Below are 19,911 nucleotides of genomic sequence, written 5' to 3'. Positions count from 1 at the left end.
TATTCAGCATTGCACCAGCAGCTCACAAGAGCTGCTGGTGCAAAGCCGCCCCCTGCAGACTCGCCGCCAATGGGCCGCCAGCAGGGGGGTGTCAATCAACTCAATTGTACTTGATTGGGTTGATTTCTGGCGATGTCTGTCCGCCTGCTCAGAGCAGGCGGACAGGTTATGGAGCAGCGGTCTTTGTGACCGTTGCTTCATAACTGCTGTTTCTGGCGAGTCTGAAGACTCTCCAGAAACACGAGCTGTCAAGCTCCTTTCGGAGCTTGATAGACAGGCCCCTATGGGTTTTGATCAGGTTAATGTGTGTATAACTTGAGTACCTATATCCTAGTGTTTTACAGCACTGCTTAATATTGTCTATAATTCTCCCTACTGAAACAAGTATGAGGAGTTGAGTTGGAGAAACTCAAGTGGCCTCCACAGAGCACTAACTTCAATCTCTCTGAACAATTTTGGGATGAATTGGAATGCCAATTGTGAGCCAGACCTTCCCGTCCAACATCAGTGCCCATCTTTACAAATTCTCTTTTGGCTGAATGGGAATAAATTCCCACAGACACACTCAAAAATTTTATGGAGAGCTTTCCCAGAAGAGTGGAAGCTGTTAAAGCTGCAAAGGAGGAGGGGCAGAATTTATATTAATAAAAAATTAAAAAATGGGATCTCCAACAGGGACATATTTACACACATACACACTCTACTGGTCAAAAGTTTTAGAACACCTCAATGTTTCCAGTTTTTAATAAAATCTTCACAATTTAATGCCTCAATGTTCTTTGAAATTAAAGCATAAAACAAATAATTGATTGGAGATAAAAATAAATTATTGAATAATTATGTTTAACAACATTCAATCAAACATTTTGACTCCTCAAAGTAGCCATATTTTGCAGATATAACAGATGAACACACTTGAGACATTCTTTCTACAATGAACATAATTGAAACCAGAAATTGTGTATAAATAGGCGTGTAACACTTGTGGAGTCACTGCAAAAACTCCAGCCAACAATGATGAAAAAAATATAGCAGGATATTTCTGGTGGGTGTCTCTCGAAGATGGCTGCAAGCTTCTTTAGATCTGAGGACAATCTTCTATGATCTCTGCTTTACAGTCATTATTTGATGGCATCTGTCTCTCCCTTGACAGACAAGCTGTCCGGGAACTCATAGCAGATCAAAGAAAATTGATCTCTCCTACCCAGAAGGCATATTAACATAATATAAGGGACATAGTCTTATGGTGTATATAGTTGCCTCCACGGTTTCACAAGGCAAAGGAAACTGAATATGACATTGCTGTGTCATTGCTTGATATTCCCCTATCTAAATTCGATTAGCTTTTCTCCAGTTGTCAGGAACAGCTAGCACTCTAGTATAAAATATATAATAATAATAATTTCTCACCTGCTGACAATTGCACACAGTGGATGCATAACGCTAATGCATAGTGCTACTGCAATAATTCATGCCATTTATAGTGGGGGCATTCTACTTATTAATACTGATACTGAGTGGGCTCCTGCCTTGCCTTTCTATTTGGTAGGTGTTTATTCCAATATTTCAAATTTCACACCAAAACACAGTACACAAATAGCATAAGTTATATGAACTACAAACTTGTATGGAGCAGGTGTGTGAGAAAGTGAGGAATGTGGGTACTCTAGCATTAGAGAGAGTTAAAAAAAAAATCGCTATGGAAAGGATGTGCTGGTGGGAGGTGAAAGGTTAGAAGGGGGTAGTGGTGGAAAAATGTAGCAAATGATTGATATTACTGTAATTATAAAATGCTTTAAATTTCAATTTATTCTTTGAATTCTCTTTGTAAAAATTGTTCTAGTTCCTGTATGTTCTCGTGTCTCAGAACTGAATCTTTCAATTGTTGGCATTTCATAGCAGTGTAATTTTGTTGTTAAAATTTGTTTAATTGCATTGAAGCCATTTTAGTTTTTAATTAATTTAATATCTGAAAATTCAGACAAACCAAACACATGCACAAAGTAATGTCTTGAATCAGTCAAAAAAATATGCCAAAAAATTTCAACCAAATCTTTTGGACGAACTCAATTTTTTTGCCCGTTCACATGTCTAATAAACATGAACACAAATCATCTGTGTTTATTATTTTGGGGCAGGAGTCTCCTTCTCTTTGTGATGTCAATTTAAAAAGGTTAAAGGGACATGAAAACCAAAAATTTTAAACAACTTTCCAAAGTGCTTCTATTATCTAATTTGCTTAATTCTCTTGGTATTCTTTGTTGGAGAATAACATTGCGTATGAGTGAGACAATAACATGAGGAATATATGTGAAGCTCCTAAGCCTACCTAGGTATGCTTTCCAACAAATGATAACAAGAGAACAAATTAATTTTGATGATAAAGGTAAATGTAAAAGTCTCTTAAAATTGCATGTTTTATCTAAACCATGAAGTTTAGTTTTTCACTTCCATTTAACCTGTATGTGGAAAAGTGGTGTGTGCATACGTATTCACCCCCTTGCTATGAAACCCCTAAGAAAAATCTGGTGCAACCAATTACCTTCAGAAGTCACAATTAGTTAAATAAAGTCCACCTGTGTGCAATCTAAGTGTCACATAGTCTGTCACAGGATCTCAGTATATATATACACATATTCTGAAAGATAGGAGCTTACCTGATGTCCTTGATGGAAGCCTACTCCTAATAAACTTCTCATATTTACTATAAAGACTCAGCGCCTCTTTCCTCGTCTCATATTCTGAAAGACTCCAGAGTCTGTAACACCACTGAGCAAGCAGCACCATGAAGACAAAGGAGCTCTCTAAACAGGTCATGGACAAAGTTGCCAATAGCAAGAACGTTTTTAATTTTAAATTCAAAACCTCTATTAGAAAAGGATAATTTGAATTTAAAAATTGTCAGCCATTCGGGATTAAGTGGTACCCCTATATATAGGGGTTCCACGATTCTGGAATTTCAGTGTGCGATGGTGACTGCATGAAGACCAGGGCTTGCGGAAGAGAGCTGAAGAAAAGAAGATGCGTAGCGGTGGCAGCGGAAGAGGCACCGAAGTTCACCTCCACGAAGATGGACCTTTGGCACCAGGAACCAGGAGGAAGAGAGCCCAACGTCGGATCAAGAGGAGACAGATTTTCCAATAGTAAGTACAACTTTTGGGTTTCTTTTTTTTTTCTTTTTACTTTTATTTTCTAGGAGAGGTTTTTAGGTAGATTTTGTTATTTTGGGGGGCGGGAGATTACTTGTAGAGGGGGGCTTTGTAATTGATTTTTTTGTAAAAAAAAAATGAATTATTTAAGAGCTATTGTAATTTATTTTAGTGTTAAGGTTTAAGGTTTTTCTGGTTTTGGGTGGGTTTTTTATTTTGTGGGGTACATAGTTTTGTGTTAGGTATAATGGTGTTTTTTATTTTGGATACTGTAGTTTATTATTTTTTTGTAACAGTTTTTTTTTGTAAATTAGATTGTTTTTGTAACTTAGGGGGTTTAGTTTAGAAGGGGTTAGGTGTTAAGTAGAGTAGGGTTAGATTGTGTTTGGGGTTGTGGCGGTTTAGGTTTAATTTTAAAAGAAAATTGTAACTTCCCTGCCTTGTAGCACTTTCAATCATCGGGGCTATAATTATTTAAAAACAGCTACATAACACAGGCACAGTATATAGTTGAGAAATGAATGGAGGAGCCACTTTAGTCATATATTGTGTGTTTAAGTAGGTGTTTACAAACAATTATACAATTATCTTTCTATAAATTATCCATTTTCACTTTGAATAAAACAGTATTTATTTAAGTCTCATCCCATGTATTTGCTGAAAGTCAAGTAAAATCATGTGTTCACTGTGCCATAGCTTCTAAAAGTAATTGATTATTCCTTGTGTTATACATTCACAGCTAGCCGCAGAGGCAATATAAAACTGAATTATACATGGCTGGTGCTTCACAAAACCTGTAAAAATGAAAGAAGATGGATTTATGAGGCAGAAAGCTTTGAGTACTAATCTGCTGATGAGCATGAGAAATTTAACTGGTCTAGAACTAAGCTAGCTGGCGTGAGTGATAGTTCTCTATTTTTACCTTTGTATGCTACACATATGCAATTAGTTAACGAGAGCGAAAAAAACATTTAAGCGATCAACTACTTTTTCCGAGGATTAATAATCTGTTGCTTCACAATTTGGAAACCTACACATTGAGAATTAATGGGCATTAATCATTTATAAGGTTTGCAGATGAAGCTATCTCTGCAGCTGTTAATATTAAAGTGATGGTAAACTTTACATGTTTTAAAATCTAAACAATATTTTAGAGGGACTTTTATTAATTCTAATAAAGATGCGCTGTAACTTACTTTGTAATCTAGCTGTGCCATTCTAATACTTGTGTTGCGACCACCCACTTCAATACTCATATTTTTTGTGAGATAACGGTTTGAACTGTTTTCCAATCAGCACTCTAGCTACAAAAAAGTGCCGTATGGCTAGAACGCTGATTGGAGAACAGTTCAAACCGTTAGCTCACAACAAATATGAGTTTTGAAGTAGACGGCAGGAGTGCAGGAAATTAGAATGGCACAGCTAGATTAAAATTAAGTTAAAAAGCATCTTTATTAGAAGTGATCAGTTAAAGTCCATCTAAAATATTGCTTAGATTCCTGACCTGATTTTAAAATATGTCAAGTTTACCATCACTTTAAGTCTTAAACCAGTTGATATATTCCATAGCAAATTTGAATATGGCATAATTCAAATATTACATTTAAAGAAAGCATTAGAAATACTATTACAAATATATAAATTCGAATTTTTCGGAACAAATATTTTCGAATGTAATCGTAACATTCGAAACCGAACATTAAAAAATCGAATGTTAGAATGTTATGTCGATTCGAACGGACCAATGTGTTAAAATTAATTTCCTTTTTCGAATGTTGTGAAAGTTTTGCGCAACAAAAAACTTTTACTAAACACTTCAAAAATACATTACAAAGTACAATTACACTCATATTAACACTGTCTAATAAAAATATTTAATAAAAATATTGCACACAAAAGTTATAAGGGCTCAAAGAAAGGAGATCTCGGGTGTTAGAAAAAAATTGCAGACGCAGGGATTTTACTTTGACATTCATACACATACATAGAGAGACATGGATTTATATGTATAGAGATATGTTTAAAGTGAATGTAAATTTGGATGCTAAAGTGCCCGGTTTTTAAAACTTCAATTAAAAATAGGAGCACTTTAATTCATCAAAATTTACATTTCACTACTGTTGTGAAAAAAAACTTACCTTTTAATCTTGACAGTAGCTCCAGCTTCTTCCACCCGTTGCAAAGCCTCTTCCTGGGTCTAAAATGAGGAATCCGGCTTCCTCCAATCACGGCATTGAATAAGACACTGATTCCCCCTTGGGGGAAGCTGTGATTGGAGGATGACCTATCCATCATTTCTGACATCAGAAATGGCTTGCAACGACCGGAGGAAGCTGGAGCTGCTGTCAAGTTTAAAAGGTAAGTTTTTTTCACAACAGGAGTGAAATGTAAATTTTAATGAATTAAAGTGTCCCTGTTTTTAATCGAATTTTTAAAAACCGTGCACTTTAGCATCAAAATTTACATTCACTTTAACTATAAAGATAATGAAACAATTTCACATTACAATCTTATGCATATTAAACAATATCTCAGATGGATTTTCAAAAACATATTCGCACCTACCCAGGTGCTGAATAAAAAATGGGCCGGCTCCTAAGCGTTACATTCCTGCTTTCCAAATAAAGATTTCAAGAGAATGAAGAAAAATTGATAATGGGAGAAAATTTGAAAGTTGCTTAAAATCGCATGCTCTATCCAAATCATGAAAGAAAGAAAAAAATTGGGTTTAGTATCCCTTTAAGTTAATATGCTAATTTTGAAATTGTGTTTATGTTTGTATTATTTTAATGACAGTCCATATGCAAAAATAGCCCACTCACTGACTGAGAATGAAGTAAAATATATCTCTACTTAATTTTGGTTTTGTTTCCTGTTATTGGAAGGCAATCAATGTTTTTCAGAATATCAGACGTGGGGCAGAAAGCAGCAGTTTCCACGCGAGCCTTCAGGTGTACGATCGGGATGATTGACACCCCCTGTTAGCGGTTATGCATGGGGCAGCATTGCACAAGCATTACACTAGAAATGCGTGTGCAATGATAAACGGCGACAGCGTATGCTGTGAACATTTATCGATGTGCAGTGGACATGATCCACTAGAAGGGATCATGTCCGCCCGCACAATTTTAAATTGGCCCATGATGTTTATAAGTAAAAGCATATGTATACATATCAGAAAATTGTCATGGCAGATAACATTTTGTTGAAGCAAATTCATAAAATACTCATATTATTTAAATTAGATGAAACAAATAAACTTGTAGAGCAGATCTCATAGCCAAATAAGTCCAGAGACCTGTTTTCCAACTGTTTTCCTTAGCATAACCGTACTTTTTGGGGGAAAAGAGCCACAGGCTCACAGAAGTCAGTGTGTGTAGCAGGGCAGAGTGTGAGTAATTAATAGATGGGTGGGGCTAAGGTGGGTGGAGCTAAGGAACCCAACAGGTAGGCGGGGTTAAGGGATCCATTTGGTGGTCCAATGGGCATTTGCCCTGTATGATCAATGGCCAGTTCTGGCCTGTTAGAATGACATGGCTAGATTAAAAAATTTCAGCTCATCTTCATTAGAAGTGATTTAACTCCCTATAAAATATTGCTTAGTTTCCAGACCTGATTTTTAAAACATTAATTTTACCATCACTTTAACAATGAATTAATTCAGGTTACATTACCAGGATTTTCAGTATGGTGGCTTTTGTAGATCAAAACACATTTTTACTGTTTCAGCCCCTGACATTACAATCACCAGAGGGCACAGCCTCTAATTCAATATTTATAGTAAAAAAAATAATCTAAGTATATGGGATTGATCCCGATTCATTAGAAGAGTTTATATTGTATTTGTTCTATAAAATTCACCATGAAAGTATAGGGGAATTTTAGTAAAATTATTTAATAAACTTTTCTAAAGGATTGAGATCAACCCCCATATTAAACATATAAAGACTTAAATGGACACTCAAGTCAAAATTAAACTTTTATGATTCAGATAGAGCATGCAGTTCTAAACAACTTTCTAATTTACTTCCATGAACAAAACGTGCACAGTCTTTATATTTACACTTTCTGAGTCACCAGCTCCTACTGAGCATGTGCAAGAATTGGCAGAATTTATATTTATGATTTAAGATTGGCTGATGGCTGCCACATGATACAAGAGGAGTGGAAATAGACATAACTTTGAAATGTGTCAGAAAAAAATCAACTACTCATTTGATGTTCAGACTGCGTGCTATTGCATTGTCTTTTTAGCATGGATTTTTTTGATTAAGCAAATCTACTGTATTTAATGGTCATTTAACATCCAGTGTAATAGAATAATAATATAAAAACTACAATAAATACCTGTAATACCTGTAATAATAAATATGTATCAAGACCTTACAGTTTTAAAATAATCTAGAAGCCCACACCTTCCCTTTACCTCAGGCATGTGATCCTTTCTAATCATAGGTAGTCTCTACATCTATTCCACATGTGAATTATTATTCTAGACCAGGGGTGTCCAAACTTTGCTCTCCAGAGCTTTTGGAACTACATTTCCGATGATGCTCAGCCAGCATTTTATCTAGCTGAGCATCATGGGAAATGTAGTTCCAAAACCTCTGGAGAGCAAAGTTTAGACACCCCTGTTCTAGACTTTCATAGCTGGGCAATTTTTACAATGCTACCATACCCTCTTCTTGCATTACATTCTGTGGTTTGTATACTCAGGTTCTTGGCACAATCACAAACTGTGTAGGGGCACTTATATACACTAGGCAATACATAAACAGGGTGCATGAGCTATTGTGTACCCCAATGGCTCTAAAGCAGACTCTGCTGCTTAATAAACAGTATTTTGATTCGCTGCATTAACATATTCCTTTATTACACACATAATCAACACTTTTGTATATTGATATCTTCTCTTTTGCAAATCTTTAACCTCTCTTCATTTGGTTTACAAACTATAATACACACAAAAAAAGTGTATCCAGCATTAACTTCCAAATAAATATTGATAATATTTGAATAAACATATTGTGTGTGTCAAACTGAGTAATGGAAAACTCCCTAGGCTAGGCACAGCAAGCCAGGTTTGTGCATTGCTTAGATAGATTACAGAGTTGCAGCAGTTTTTTTTTTTAATTTAATAATAATAAAAATGTTTTCTGGCATGCTTTAAAACTGCTGCTTCCTAACCTCTCTCTGCTAGATTACAAGTGGCACGCTAACTGTTGCAAACGAGCAATAAGGGGTTTATTGCAGTACTTTACGTGCGTGTATTATAAGTTATAAGTAAACACGTTAACTCCAGCACAATTTAATTTAACGCACGTGGTTAACTGTTAGGCTTAAAGGGACAGTCTACACCAGCATTTTTATTTTTTTAAAAGATAGATAATCCCTTTATTACCTATTCCCCAGTTTTGCATAACCAACACAGTTATATTTATATATGTTTTACCTCTGTGATTACCTTGTATCTAACTCAAACAAACGGATTTCCAGCCTCCAGGATATATTAAAAAGACAAAAAAGTTTGTTTGAGTATCATATTGGGACCTGGCTAGTCCTATTCCTTGCCACAGGACAAAGAATCAACAGGTGCTGTATCCCATACCTATTACCTTGTATCTAAGCCTCTGCAGACTGCCCCCTTATCTCAGTGCTTTTGACAGACATGCAGTTTAGCCAATCAGTGCATACTTCTAAATAACTCCACGGGAGTGAGCATAATGCTGCCTATATGAAACACATGAACTAGTACTGTCTAATTGTGAAAAACTTTCAAAATGCTCTTAGCTAAGAGGCAATTTTCAACGGTTTAGAAATCAGTTTGAGCCTACCTAGGTTTAGCTTTTCAAAAATATCACCAAGGAAACAAAGCAAATTTGATGATAAAAGTAAATTGAAAAGTTGTTTAAAATTGCATGCCCTATCTAAAGCATGAAAGTTTAATTTTGACTAGTCTGTCCCTTTAACTAAAAAGTCAAAGGTTTTGCATATAATTCAAAGGCTGAAGAAAGTCCATCAATGCATAAAGTCCCAAACCAGAAATTCCGAATAGTACTGGAGATTAGGATGCCGGGATCGCTGGATTATAAAGAACTTCCACTCATCAAAAATAAGAACCAAACAACAAAGGTGTTACTTCTAATTTACACCGGAGGGGTTCTGTTATGACTCCTGCAATATCCCTTGGCATCGGGTCTCTTGTAGAATCCGTTATACGTCCTGATTATACTCAATGTTTTTACAAATACTTTGCACTTCAGTTACAGAACTCGAGACCTAAAACTACGGAAGTCGGTAGGGGACACAAATAGATACAAAAAGAGAAACGCGTTTCAGCCCATAACAGCCTTTTTCAAGCTCTCTGGAACAGGGAACTCTTGCCGTTATATATACCCCTTCCAGTCTCAGTATTGGTGTATTCAAAAAAGGGAGAGTATCTAAAAGACTTTATGTTAAGTTTAGAATTGCTTCAATATAAACACAATATATACAGTGTGAAGTCAAATTGAAGAGAAAAAGGAATCCTAAAGCCTATAAATACAAATTATATTTGTGAAGCGATATAGGAGCGGCCAAGAGTACACTTTACAAAACCTAAAAGGTATAGATATATTTCCCTAAATAACAGATTCTGAATTAATACATACATATTTAAAATAGCAATAAATATAGATTACAATATTTTACAGAAATTGATGATTAATCAAACACCAAAAAATCAAATAGAGATGAAATTAAAGATAGGAAATTTATAGATAAATACATAACAAATAATAGAAAGGTCAGGCATGATAAGGAAAATAATGTCCTAAAAAATTATCCTCAAAAAAGATCATCAATACATATAATCAAACTTCATTAATCATTAGGAAAACAGCCAATGTCTAGTTCAAGAAATAAACCATGTGGTTGAAGGGTTTTTAACTGGAAAATCCACTTACTCTCTTTTTTTGAGAAGTTCCTTATGGGAATTTTCTCCCCTCTATGTTTATCTATTCCCTTATATGAAAAACAACTAAGATCAGCATTATTGCACATAGCAAAATGTTTTGGCACAGGCAAATCCTTGTTCCTATCTAAACTGAAATTCTCAATAGACCAAATATGCACCCTAAACCATAATTTTGGTCTATTAAGAATTTCAGTTTAGATAGTAACAAGGATTAGTTCCTTATCATGCCTTACCTTTCTATTAATAATTTGTTATTTATTTATCTATGAATTTCCTAACTTTAATTTAATCTCTATTTGATTTTTGGGTGTTTGATTAATCATCAATTTCTGTAAATTATTGTGATCTATATTAATTGCTATTTTAAATATGTATGCATTAATTCTGAATCTGTTATTTAGGGAAATATATCTATACCTTTTAAGTTTTCTAAAGTGTACTCTTGGCCGCTCCTATATCACTTCACAAATATCATTTGTATTTATAGGATTTAGGATTGCTTTTTCTTTTCAATTTAACTTCACACCGTAAATATTGTGTTTATATTGAAGCAATTCTAAATTTAACATAAAGTCTTTTAGATACTCCCCCATTTTTGAATACACCAATACTGAGACTGGAAGGGGTATAAATAACGGCAAGAGTCCACTGTTCCAGAGAACTTGAAAAAGGCTGTTACAGGTTGAAATGCACTGCTCTCTTTGTATCTATTTGTGTCCCCTACCGGATATTGTCATTTTAGGTCCAGAGTTCTGTATCTGAAGTGCAAAGTATTTGTGAAAATGCCGAGTATAATCAGGGTGTATAATGGATGCTACAAGAGACCTGATGCCAAGGGATATCGCTGAGTCATAACAGAAGCCCTCCGGTGTAAGTAAGAAGTAACACCTTGTTGTTTGGTTCTTCTTTTTGGTGATTGGAATTTCTTTATATTCCAGCAATCCTGGCACCCTAATCTCCAGTACCATTCAGAATTCCTGGTTTGGTACTTTATACATTGATGGACTTTCTCCAGCCTTTGAGTTATATGCAAAACTTTTAACTGTGTATTCTATAACTACACTTTCAGTCGATGCATGTCTGATCACTATGTGTGATCACTTAAGTGCAACATTGTTTTATTGTTTTGTTTTTAACAGATATTAAATGTTATTATTTGATTTCTTATCTTATATTCTTTTTTAACAGTTACTGATTAAGCTGCATTGTGCAGCGCAGCAGGATTTTCTCTCTTTCTATGGTTCTCAACCAAAGTGAGCTCAAGGCCCGGTAAATTTTAGCTAGACATATCCAGGGCCCGGTAGTTTTATTTATATATATATATATATATATATATATATATAAAGTGAGCAGCAGGGGCGGGCTGATCAGCCAGGCAAATAGGACCTGGGCCGAGCAACCAGCAAGTAGGGGGGCCTACAAAAGGCATCTCCATAGATCCTGGTGCATTCCTTAAGCTGGAGTTTTCAGTTGCCTAATCAGTAACTAAGCAAATAAGTGTGGGTTTAGTGGGGCCCTGGTGGGGGGGTGTCGCTGTAAGGGCCATGGAGTGTGGGGTCTGGCCCTGGAGGTTGGGTGCCCTTTTTCTGGACCTTAATGTTGGGGGTCCTGGCTCTGGAGGTTGAGGGGCCTGTTGGGGGCAGGTCAGGGAGGCTACCATGTTCATTTGCATAAAATGTAATACACTTTGGTCAGTGTGAGACAGTGTTCCTGGGGCCTTGATTGGTCTCAATCTGCCCCTGGTGTGAAGTGGGGTAAGAGTGTGCAGTGGGAGCATGACAGGTCGGGGCCCACCAGCAGGGCTATCACGGCCCGGTACTGGGCCACGGCCCGGCTGTTGAGAAACCAGGTTCTAGAGAGTATCTGTACTTTGTGTCTATATATAGGGATATATTGATCCTCTTTTGTATACTGTTTTGCTTTCAGTAACATTGTTACAGAGCCGTTATCATATTCCTTGGTTTGTTAACTAAAAAGGTGCACAAAACAAATTAAAATTACATTTAAAAGTACAGTTACACTCATAATAACCATAATAAAATACATTTTGAAAAAAAAAAATTGCAATAAAAAGCTATAAGGGCTCAAAGATATGAGGTATCAGGTCTTTTTTTAAACATAGAGTTACATACATATACATGTCTAAATTGTATATGCATTCATATTGTATTTTTATTAGTGAGAATGAGAAAAGTGAAGAAAATTCTAACAGATATAGAGCAAAGCAGACATAATAAATGGAAAGTGAGTTAAAATGATTAATAATTTGTTAAATTCAATCTTTCCAATAAATATGAATATTATAACTATATCAATGTTGTCTGAACCTTGGTTATTTAAGTGCATCCTCTTATTTTCCCCCTTTTTAACATAACATCATTTCCCATAAAAAAAAAAATAACAAAAAGTACCAAAAAGTAAAAAAAATGTAATCTTATAAATTCTTATAAGTAAACTTGATATAAAATTTGTAGTTGTTGTTCTCTAAGATATTCAGAGGTGGTAGCCTTGAAAGTTCTCTTTAAGGATTTCCTTAATACCTCTTGGGCTATATCAGGGATGTCCATATAAGACAACATAATGGAAATATAATTCACATTGCTGTTCTGAGAATTCAACAATATTTTGTAAATATTTGTAATAGAAAACTTTCCCTGTTTCAGAAGAATAATAAGTCTATTATAGCTTTTACCTTCCCAGTCACAATTTTTCAATTTAATAAGCTGATTCCCTAGGTGTCTAATGTGCAAATACGAGAAGAATAAGTTATTAGGAATAATAAATTCCTCTTTACACTTATCAAACGATTTGACTACGCTAAATTTGTGATCTATTAGTTGAGCTATAAATAATACGCCCAATTGTATATGTATGTATATCTATATATGTATATATTTGTGTACATATGTATTTATATGTGTATTTATGTATTTACAGACATATATACACATAAAAATACATAAGACACACACATATATATATATATATATATATATATACACACAGTGTGCTACATTCAACTATATATATATATATATATATATATACACATACATATATATATATATATATATATATATATATATGTAATACACATTTTCCAGCTTAACCCACCAATTGCCAACAGCCTGGGTGCAAAGATATGGCAAAATACAGGAACAGACGTTTGCACTCTCAGGTCTTTTTTTCAATTTTTATTGTGGAACGTTTTCGGGGTGTTATAACCCCATCATCAGCATACAACAGTGATAATAATCAAACATTTTATAGTGTTTTACAGCAAAAGTGTACCAATCACAAACCTCACATCTCCCCCAGCTTTCGCGGCGAAATTATCGGCAGTGGAACGCATAATGCGTTCCACCGTCTTGGCTAATACCGGAAGTTCAAAAAACATCACTTCCGGTTTAGTGCAATTTACGAATATAGTGCAGTTATTTAACAAATCTCTAAATGAACAAAAAACACACAAAAACCTGTTTAGCTTACATGATGTGTATTACCTGGAAGCTAAACAGGTTTTTGTGTGTTTTTGTTTATTTAGAGATTTGTTAAATAACTGCACTATATTCGTAAATTGCACTAAACCGGAAGTGATGTTTTTTGAACTTCCGGTATTAGCCAAGACGGTGGAACGCATTATGCGTTCCACTGCCGATAATTTCGCCGCGAAAGCTGGGGGAGATGTGAGGTTTGTGATTGGTACACTTTTGCTGTAAAAGACTATAAAATGTTTGATTATTATCACTGTTGTATGCTGATGATGGGGTTATAACACCCCGAAAACGTTCCACAATAAAAATTGAAAAAAAGACCTGAGAGTGCAAACGTCTGTTCCTGTATATATATATATATATATATAATCCGTATAAGATATGCACTCCTCATCCAATGGTGATTGCCACGGTGCTAACTAAGTTAGATCAAATTCTCATGTAAAGAAAGCACTCAATGGACTTGTAAAGATATAATCCAAAAAACTTTTATTCCAAAGTTGTCATAATGTTTTGGGTACCGGACCCTTTGTCAAATGATAAAAGAAAATGTGCATAACATCCCACTACCAATTCCCACCTTATATAGCTACCTAATATCAATTAAAGTGATTAAAACATAAAAGATACTTAGCCCATGAAAACCATGCTGATCTCGTGTACATCGCTGCCGCTCCGTGTGGCGTGGTGATATCATCATGACGTGACACGTCGGATGCGCCATCTTGTCACAGGAGTGGGCGGAGAGTAATCTGACAGTTGTCAGATCGTAAAAGTCATAATAGGCAGACTAATACTGATGACAATGTCATCAGTTGGACTTGTGTACACACAAAGCATGTAGGGCAAGTATCCGACAAACATTAAAACAAGAACAATAACAATAAGTACACCAAGTGTACGTACCGATTTACAGCACATGAACATCCTGTATTCATATATGACATGGGTATAGTACACAATATTACTTGTATATTACCACTCAATAGGATATGATGTGTCAATTATAGAGAATTAACAGAGCAAACACCTGTATAATGAGTAACACTTGAAAACAATATGACCTATGCACACTAGAATACGTGTGATAAAGAAGCACAGTCTCATCTTCAGAGGCTAATGGTAGAAGGGGCTGAAATGCAAGTAGGTGTTCAAGCCTTTAGGCATGATGGTATCCAAAGTATAAATCCATTTTGTTTCTCTCCTTTATAAGGCCTTCACTCTATCACCTCCTCTAGACATTAGGGGTATATGGTCAATCAGCATTGTTTTCAGGCTGGCAGCACTGTGTTTCTTCTGGCAGAAACGCCTGGCAACAGGTTGTATATAACGTAGTCGCTTGTACATGTTAAGCGATGATGAATCTTGAAACGCTGATTTGTGTGAGGGTGTTGGAATGTGGAGCCCCTCAGCATGCTGTTGCATGTTATGCCATTGCTGCATTGAAAGCAGCCTTTCTTGCTGGTTTGTAGCCATGTAATCTTGCAGTAACATTTCACAGGATCGGATTCCACTAAGATGTCTCTTAGGTTCCGCGACCCCGATAGGCCGTCCTAGGGGGTTTCATATGTTGGAATGGTAGGGACTTCTCCACCTTCACCAAATCCCAACATCTCCTTAAAGAAGAATCTAACGTCCCATGGGTCATATCGAAAGTGGTCACGAAGTTCATCCGGTCCATTCCCTGTGATCCGCTAGTTGTGGCAATAGGTTCATCCTGTGTGTGCTCCATCATTCTTCTCTTGGTTTCAGACACTAAACCTTCCTCATAGCCTCTCTTTATAAGTTTCTCTCCCATTGTGTCAAGTTGTGTACTCATTATAGATCTTTCTGTGTTATTTCTAACTATTCTGGCGAGTTGAGACGTGACAACCCCTTTCTTCTGATGATATGGGTGGCAACTATGTGCCTCCAGAACCTTTTCTTTTTTTTAACCAACAACTGCTTGTTATATTCCCTGAACAGTCAGAGGGAGACACATAGTTCCCTATTGTTTTGTCTTTTTTGGATATGAAATCACATCCTTCCTGTACAATCTTTTTAATGCTGGGTCAGTATATAGAATAGGGATACATTTTTTCACAATGTTACATATATCTCTGTATTCCAAACTATATGTCGTAATGAATTTGGGTTTTTGTACGTCATTTCTGTCATCCTTATTGCCCTGTTTGTTGCTATATTTCAATAGGTCATCTCTAGATAAGATATCCACTTCTCTATGGGCTTTCTCCAAAATATTTGGATCATAGACCCTCTCTTTTAGGTGGGCTGTAATTAGATCTGCTTGTTTTTCATATTTTTCTGTAGTGGTACAATTCTGTTTAGCCCTAATGTATTGACCTTTGGGGATGCCCTGTATAGTATGTCTTGGATGACATGAAATATTCTACAGAATGGTGTTCCCTGATGTCGTTTTTCTATATAGGTCAGTTTCGATGTTTTCATTTGCATCACTACCAGTGATCATTATATCCAAGAAAAAAAGTGTTTTTATTTTGATCTCCTATTAGTTTGATACCACTATTATTATGATTTAGATAATCACAAAACATCTCTGTTTCTTGTTCCTCACTATCAATAATAAAGATAAGATCATCTATGAATCTTGCATAACATATAATCTTCTTTTGGAAGGGGTTCCCATCTCAAGATGTGGAACCGCTCCCACCATCCCATAAAGAGATTGGCGTAGAATGGGGCAAATTTTGTCCCCATAGCGGTTCCACGCCTCTGGAGATAGAAACTTCCCTCAAATATAAAGAAGTTATGCGTGAGTAGTTATTCGATTGACATGAGTATAAATTGTTTAGTTGTCGCATCATATTTACTATGATGTTCAAGGAAAAATTCAACTACTTGTAGTCCCTTTTCATGACATACCACTAGAAATCTATATGAAGATTTCAACTTGATCTTTTGCAATTTTAGTAGTGAAGATGTGGTGTCTTGTATAAAGCTGGGTAATCCTCTAACTAGAGGTTGGAGAAAACTATCAATTAAATCCGAGAGGGATTCGTTAATGCCTGCTATTATGGGGCGCCCAGGTGGATTTTTCATGTCTTTGTAGATCTTTGGGAAGTAGTGAAACACGGGGGTCACAGGATTCTCAGGTATCAACATTTCCTCTGTCCTCTGAGTGATTACATTATTATACCTGGCAGTCTTCACTATATCAGTCAGAATCTTTTTTATAGTGTGTAGTCGGATTGCCTTTTAATTTCGTATACACTTCTTTGTCTTCTAACTGCCTAAGGGCTTCCTTAATGTACGAATCTCAATCCAAGATTACGACATTGCCCCCGAAGTGGTGCATATCAATATGTAAATGGTTAATAGTGAGGACATAGTAATTGTTTTAATATACCTTTAAGAAGGGGGAGTAGGCTGGGACACCTGTGAACAGTGAAAAGTGCCTAAGGGCACAAAACATGTCTGCTACACAGAAGCCCAACATTTTATACATAGGAGTGCCTGGGCATTCTTTGTATATATATATATATATATATTATATATATATATATATATATATATATATATTAAAAGGGACACTGAACCCACATTTTTTTATTTAGTTATTCAGACAGAGCATGCAATTTTAAGCAACTTTCTAATTTACTCTTATTATCAATTTTTCTTCGTTCTCTTGCTATCTTTATTTGAAAAAGAAGGCATCTAAGCTTTTTGTTTGGTTCAGCACCCTGGAAAGCACTTGTTTATTGGTGGATGAATGTATCCACCAATCAGCAAGAACAATCCAGGTTAAAAAATGGGCCGACATCTGAACTTACATTCTTGCATTTCAAATAAAGATACCGAGAGAATGAAGAAAATTTGATAAGGAGTAAATTAGAAAGTTTCTTAAAATTGCATGCTCATCTGAATCACAAAAGAAAAAAAATGGGTTTAGTGTCCCTTTAAGAATAAATATAACATATGCTGCTATGTAAAGAACATTGGAGCGTAAAATAATAATATTTCATGTCGGGTTAGTGCACTTGAATAAACGTGATCAGGTTTGTACGACTTTTTGGGTGGTTTTTTTTCCACCTTTTACGCTCCGTTGAAGTGTATGGGGGAAAACATTAATGTGGTAGTGATTTTCTAATTTTGGCTTTTTGTGTGCGTCAGGTTAGCACGCAAGCAAATTTTTTTACTTTCAACGTGTAATACGCTCGCAACCCAACGTGCGCAAAAAGCTTACTTCTAGCGGTGTTAATGTGCAAATAATAAATAGTGCATTGCTTGTAATCTAGCCCTTAGAGATGGCAGATTTACAACATCCCAGGCCAATTCATTCCAGATAACTAGTGTGTCCAGCTCTTGTGCTGAATGTTGCACAAGAAAAGGCTGCACAAGAGATTGCATGTGCAAGATTAAATATTGCAAACAGAAGCTGCCTGGGAACCTGGTTTGGCTATCATTAATGAGACCCAGTGTATTCTCAGAGACTGCTCTGTACTAGTTACTAAGAATTAGACTCAGTCACTATTCTACAGTAAACACACAAAGCAATGATAGATAGATAGATAGAGATAGATAGATAGATAGATAGATAGATAGAGATAGATAGATAGATTGATAGATAGATATAGATAGAGCATATGAAACTTATCTGCGAAAAATACAATACTGAATCTAATGTCCCTTTAAGCAGATATATGGAACATAAGTATAGCTGCATATATAAAAGTTATCTTGCAGAGCAGTAATTCCCAGTAGATGACCAATTCTGACACTAATGAACAGAGAACATCAGATACTCATATAATTATCTCAGAAAAGAAGCTGTGTAAAATTACCCAAGAAAAAAAAATCATTACGTATGTTAACAAAACTCTAGAGACTTTAGAATCCTGATAAGCCCATCCATACAACAAATCACCTCCAGCACTGCACATAATTATATATGAAACATAAACCACCATGTGCTCAGTCCACATGCAAATGCTAAACATTCAAACAGGGGTGCGAGTATAAACTAGCAATAATGCCCCTGACTGCATAAGAAATAAAACAACTAAATTCACATAAGGCTGGGATTTAGAAATGGCAACATGAAGATGTTGCAATATACAGGGAATTATTAACATTTGTTTGGATTGCAGATGTACTTTGCATTAGTTTCTGAGTGCACTGAGACCCAATACCCTATACCAAAAATGACTAACCTTGGCACCCCAGAATGTTTTGGAACTACATTACCCATGATGCAGCTGCTTAGGCACTCTGCAGTCTAGTTGAGCAGCATGGTGAATATAGTTCAGAAACATCAGGGGTGCCAAGGTTAGCTATTACTGCCCTATGCTATTCCCCAAGTGTAGCAACACAAGTTACAGTGAACATTGTCAAACATAGTTATATAAAATGAGAAAAGTAGCAGTGCAGCATAGTCAAAACAAACATTATGTACCACGGTTATAAAATGAATACATCTGAATTTTTAACCACAATTAGTTCAGAATATAAAGAAAAGAATACAAGCAGAACTCTTAGCCCACACGGTTCTATAGTAAGACATATACCATGGTGAGCAAAAATGCCGGCCTTGATTGAAAGTCAGTAGGTTGGTGAGTTGCCAATTTGCACCCAATAACCAATGCAAATTCCCAGTGCAAGTGGTGGCTCAACATTTTGCCCATACAATTAAATAGTGGTTGCCCTATAACCAATCTATTAAAGTTATTGCTTCACCTCATGTTTCTACATTGACAACACAAATAAAAACATTTCTATGACATAATATTGTTAAAACACCTAAAATGTTGTTACTTAATGTTTCTGTCACAATTTAACTACCATAATTAACTTTTATTTCTTTGTTCACAAGCAAATTACAGACAAAGGAAGAAAATGTTCTTTGTATGTCTATAATACACCTCTTCATTGTTAGTGTTTAAAGTAAAAATAACTGAAAATGAATTATCAAAAACATTTCAAAGCACTCCTTACTCAGTTTTGTGCGTATCAATTGTATGGAAAAGCTCGCTCAGTTCCTCAGCACTTAGAATTCCATCAGTAAAATAAGCTTTGAATTCTTCAAAGGATAACTTTCCATCATCTGTACCAGAACAAAATATAAACATGTAATTAGGAGATGCATTTACATTTTTTTAAGATTCTTCAAAGCTAAACCTTAAGCCATCGTCTTGATTATAGGTTGTAAAAATGCAGTATTTACAAATTGTCCCCATCGGAAGGAAAAGACGGAATACCTGTGTCTGTTACAATTGTATTTATTTTCAGTTATTTGTTCTGTTTTGCATTGGACTTTCATATATATATATATATATATATATATCAGCATTGAGAC

The 19,911-nt window shown here is 35.5% G+C and overlaps 1 protein-coding gene across 1 annotated transcript in view; it reads right to left on the bottom strand.

The window, feature by feature from the left end:
- Window positions 1-19,911, bottom strand: part of NECAB1 (N-terminal EF-hand calcium binding protein 1) — a 721,255-nt gene that overhangs the window by 537,543 nt on the left and 163,801 nt on the right. Inside the window, exon 3 of the mRNA XM_053715189.1 lies at window positions 19,551-19,659. Coding sequence (XP_053571164.1) covers window positions 19,551-19,659 — 109 coding nt within the window. The remainder of the gene's footprint in view (window positions 1-19,550; window positions 19,660-19,911) is intronic.

This window comes from Bombina bombina, chromosome 5 (assembly GCF_027579735.1).
Source record: "Bombina bombina isolate aBomBom1 chromosome 5, aBomBom1.pri, whole genome shotgun sequence".
Lineage (NCBI taxonomy): Eukaryota > Metazoa > Chordata > Amphibia > Anura > Bombinatoridae > Bombina > Bombina bombina.
Note: the sequence above shows the minus strand (reverse complement) of the source record. Positions and strands in the feature narration are given on the sequence as shown.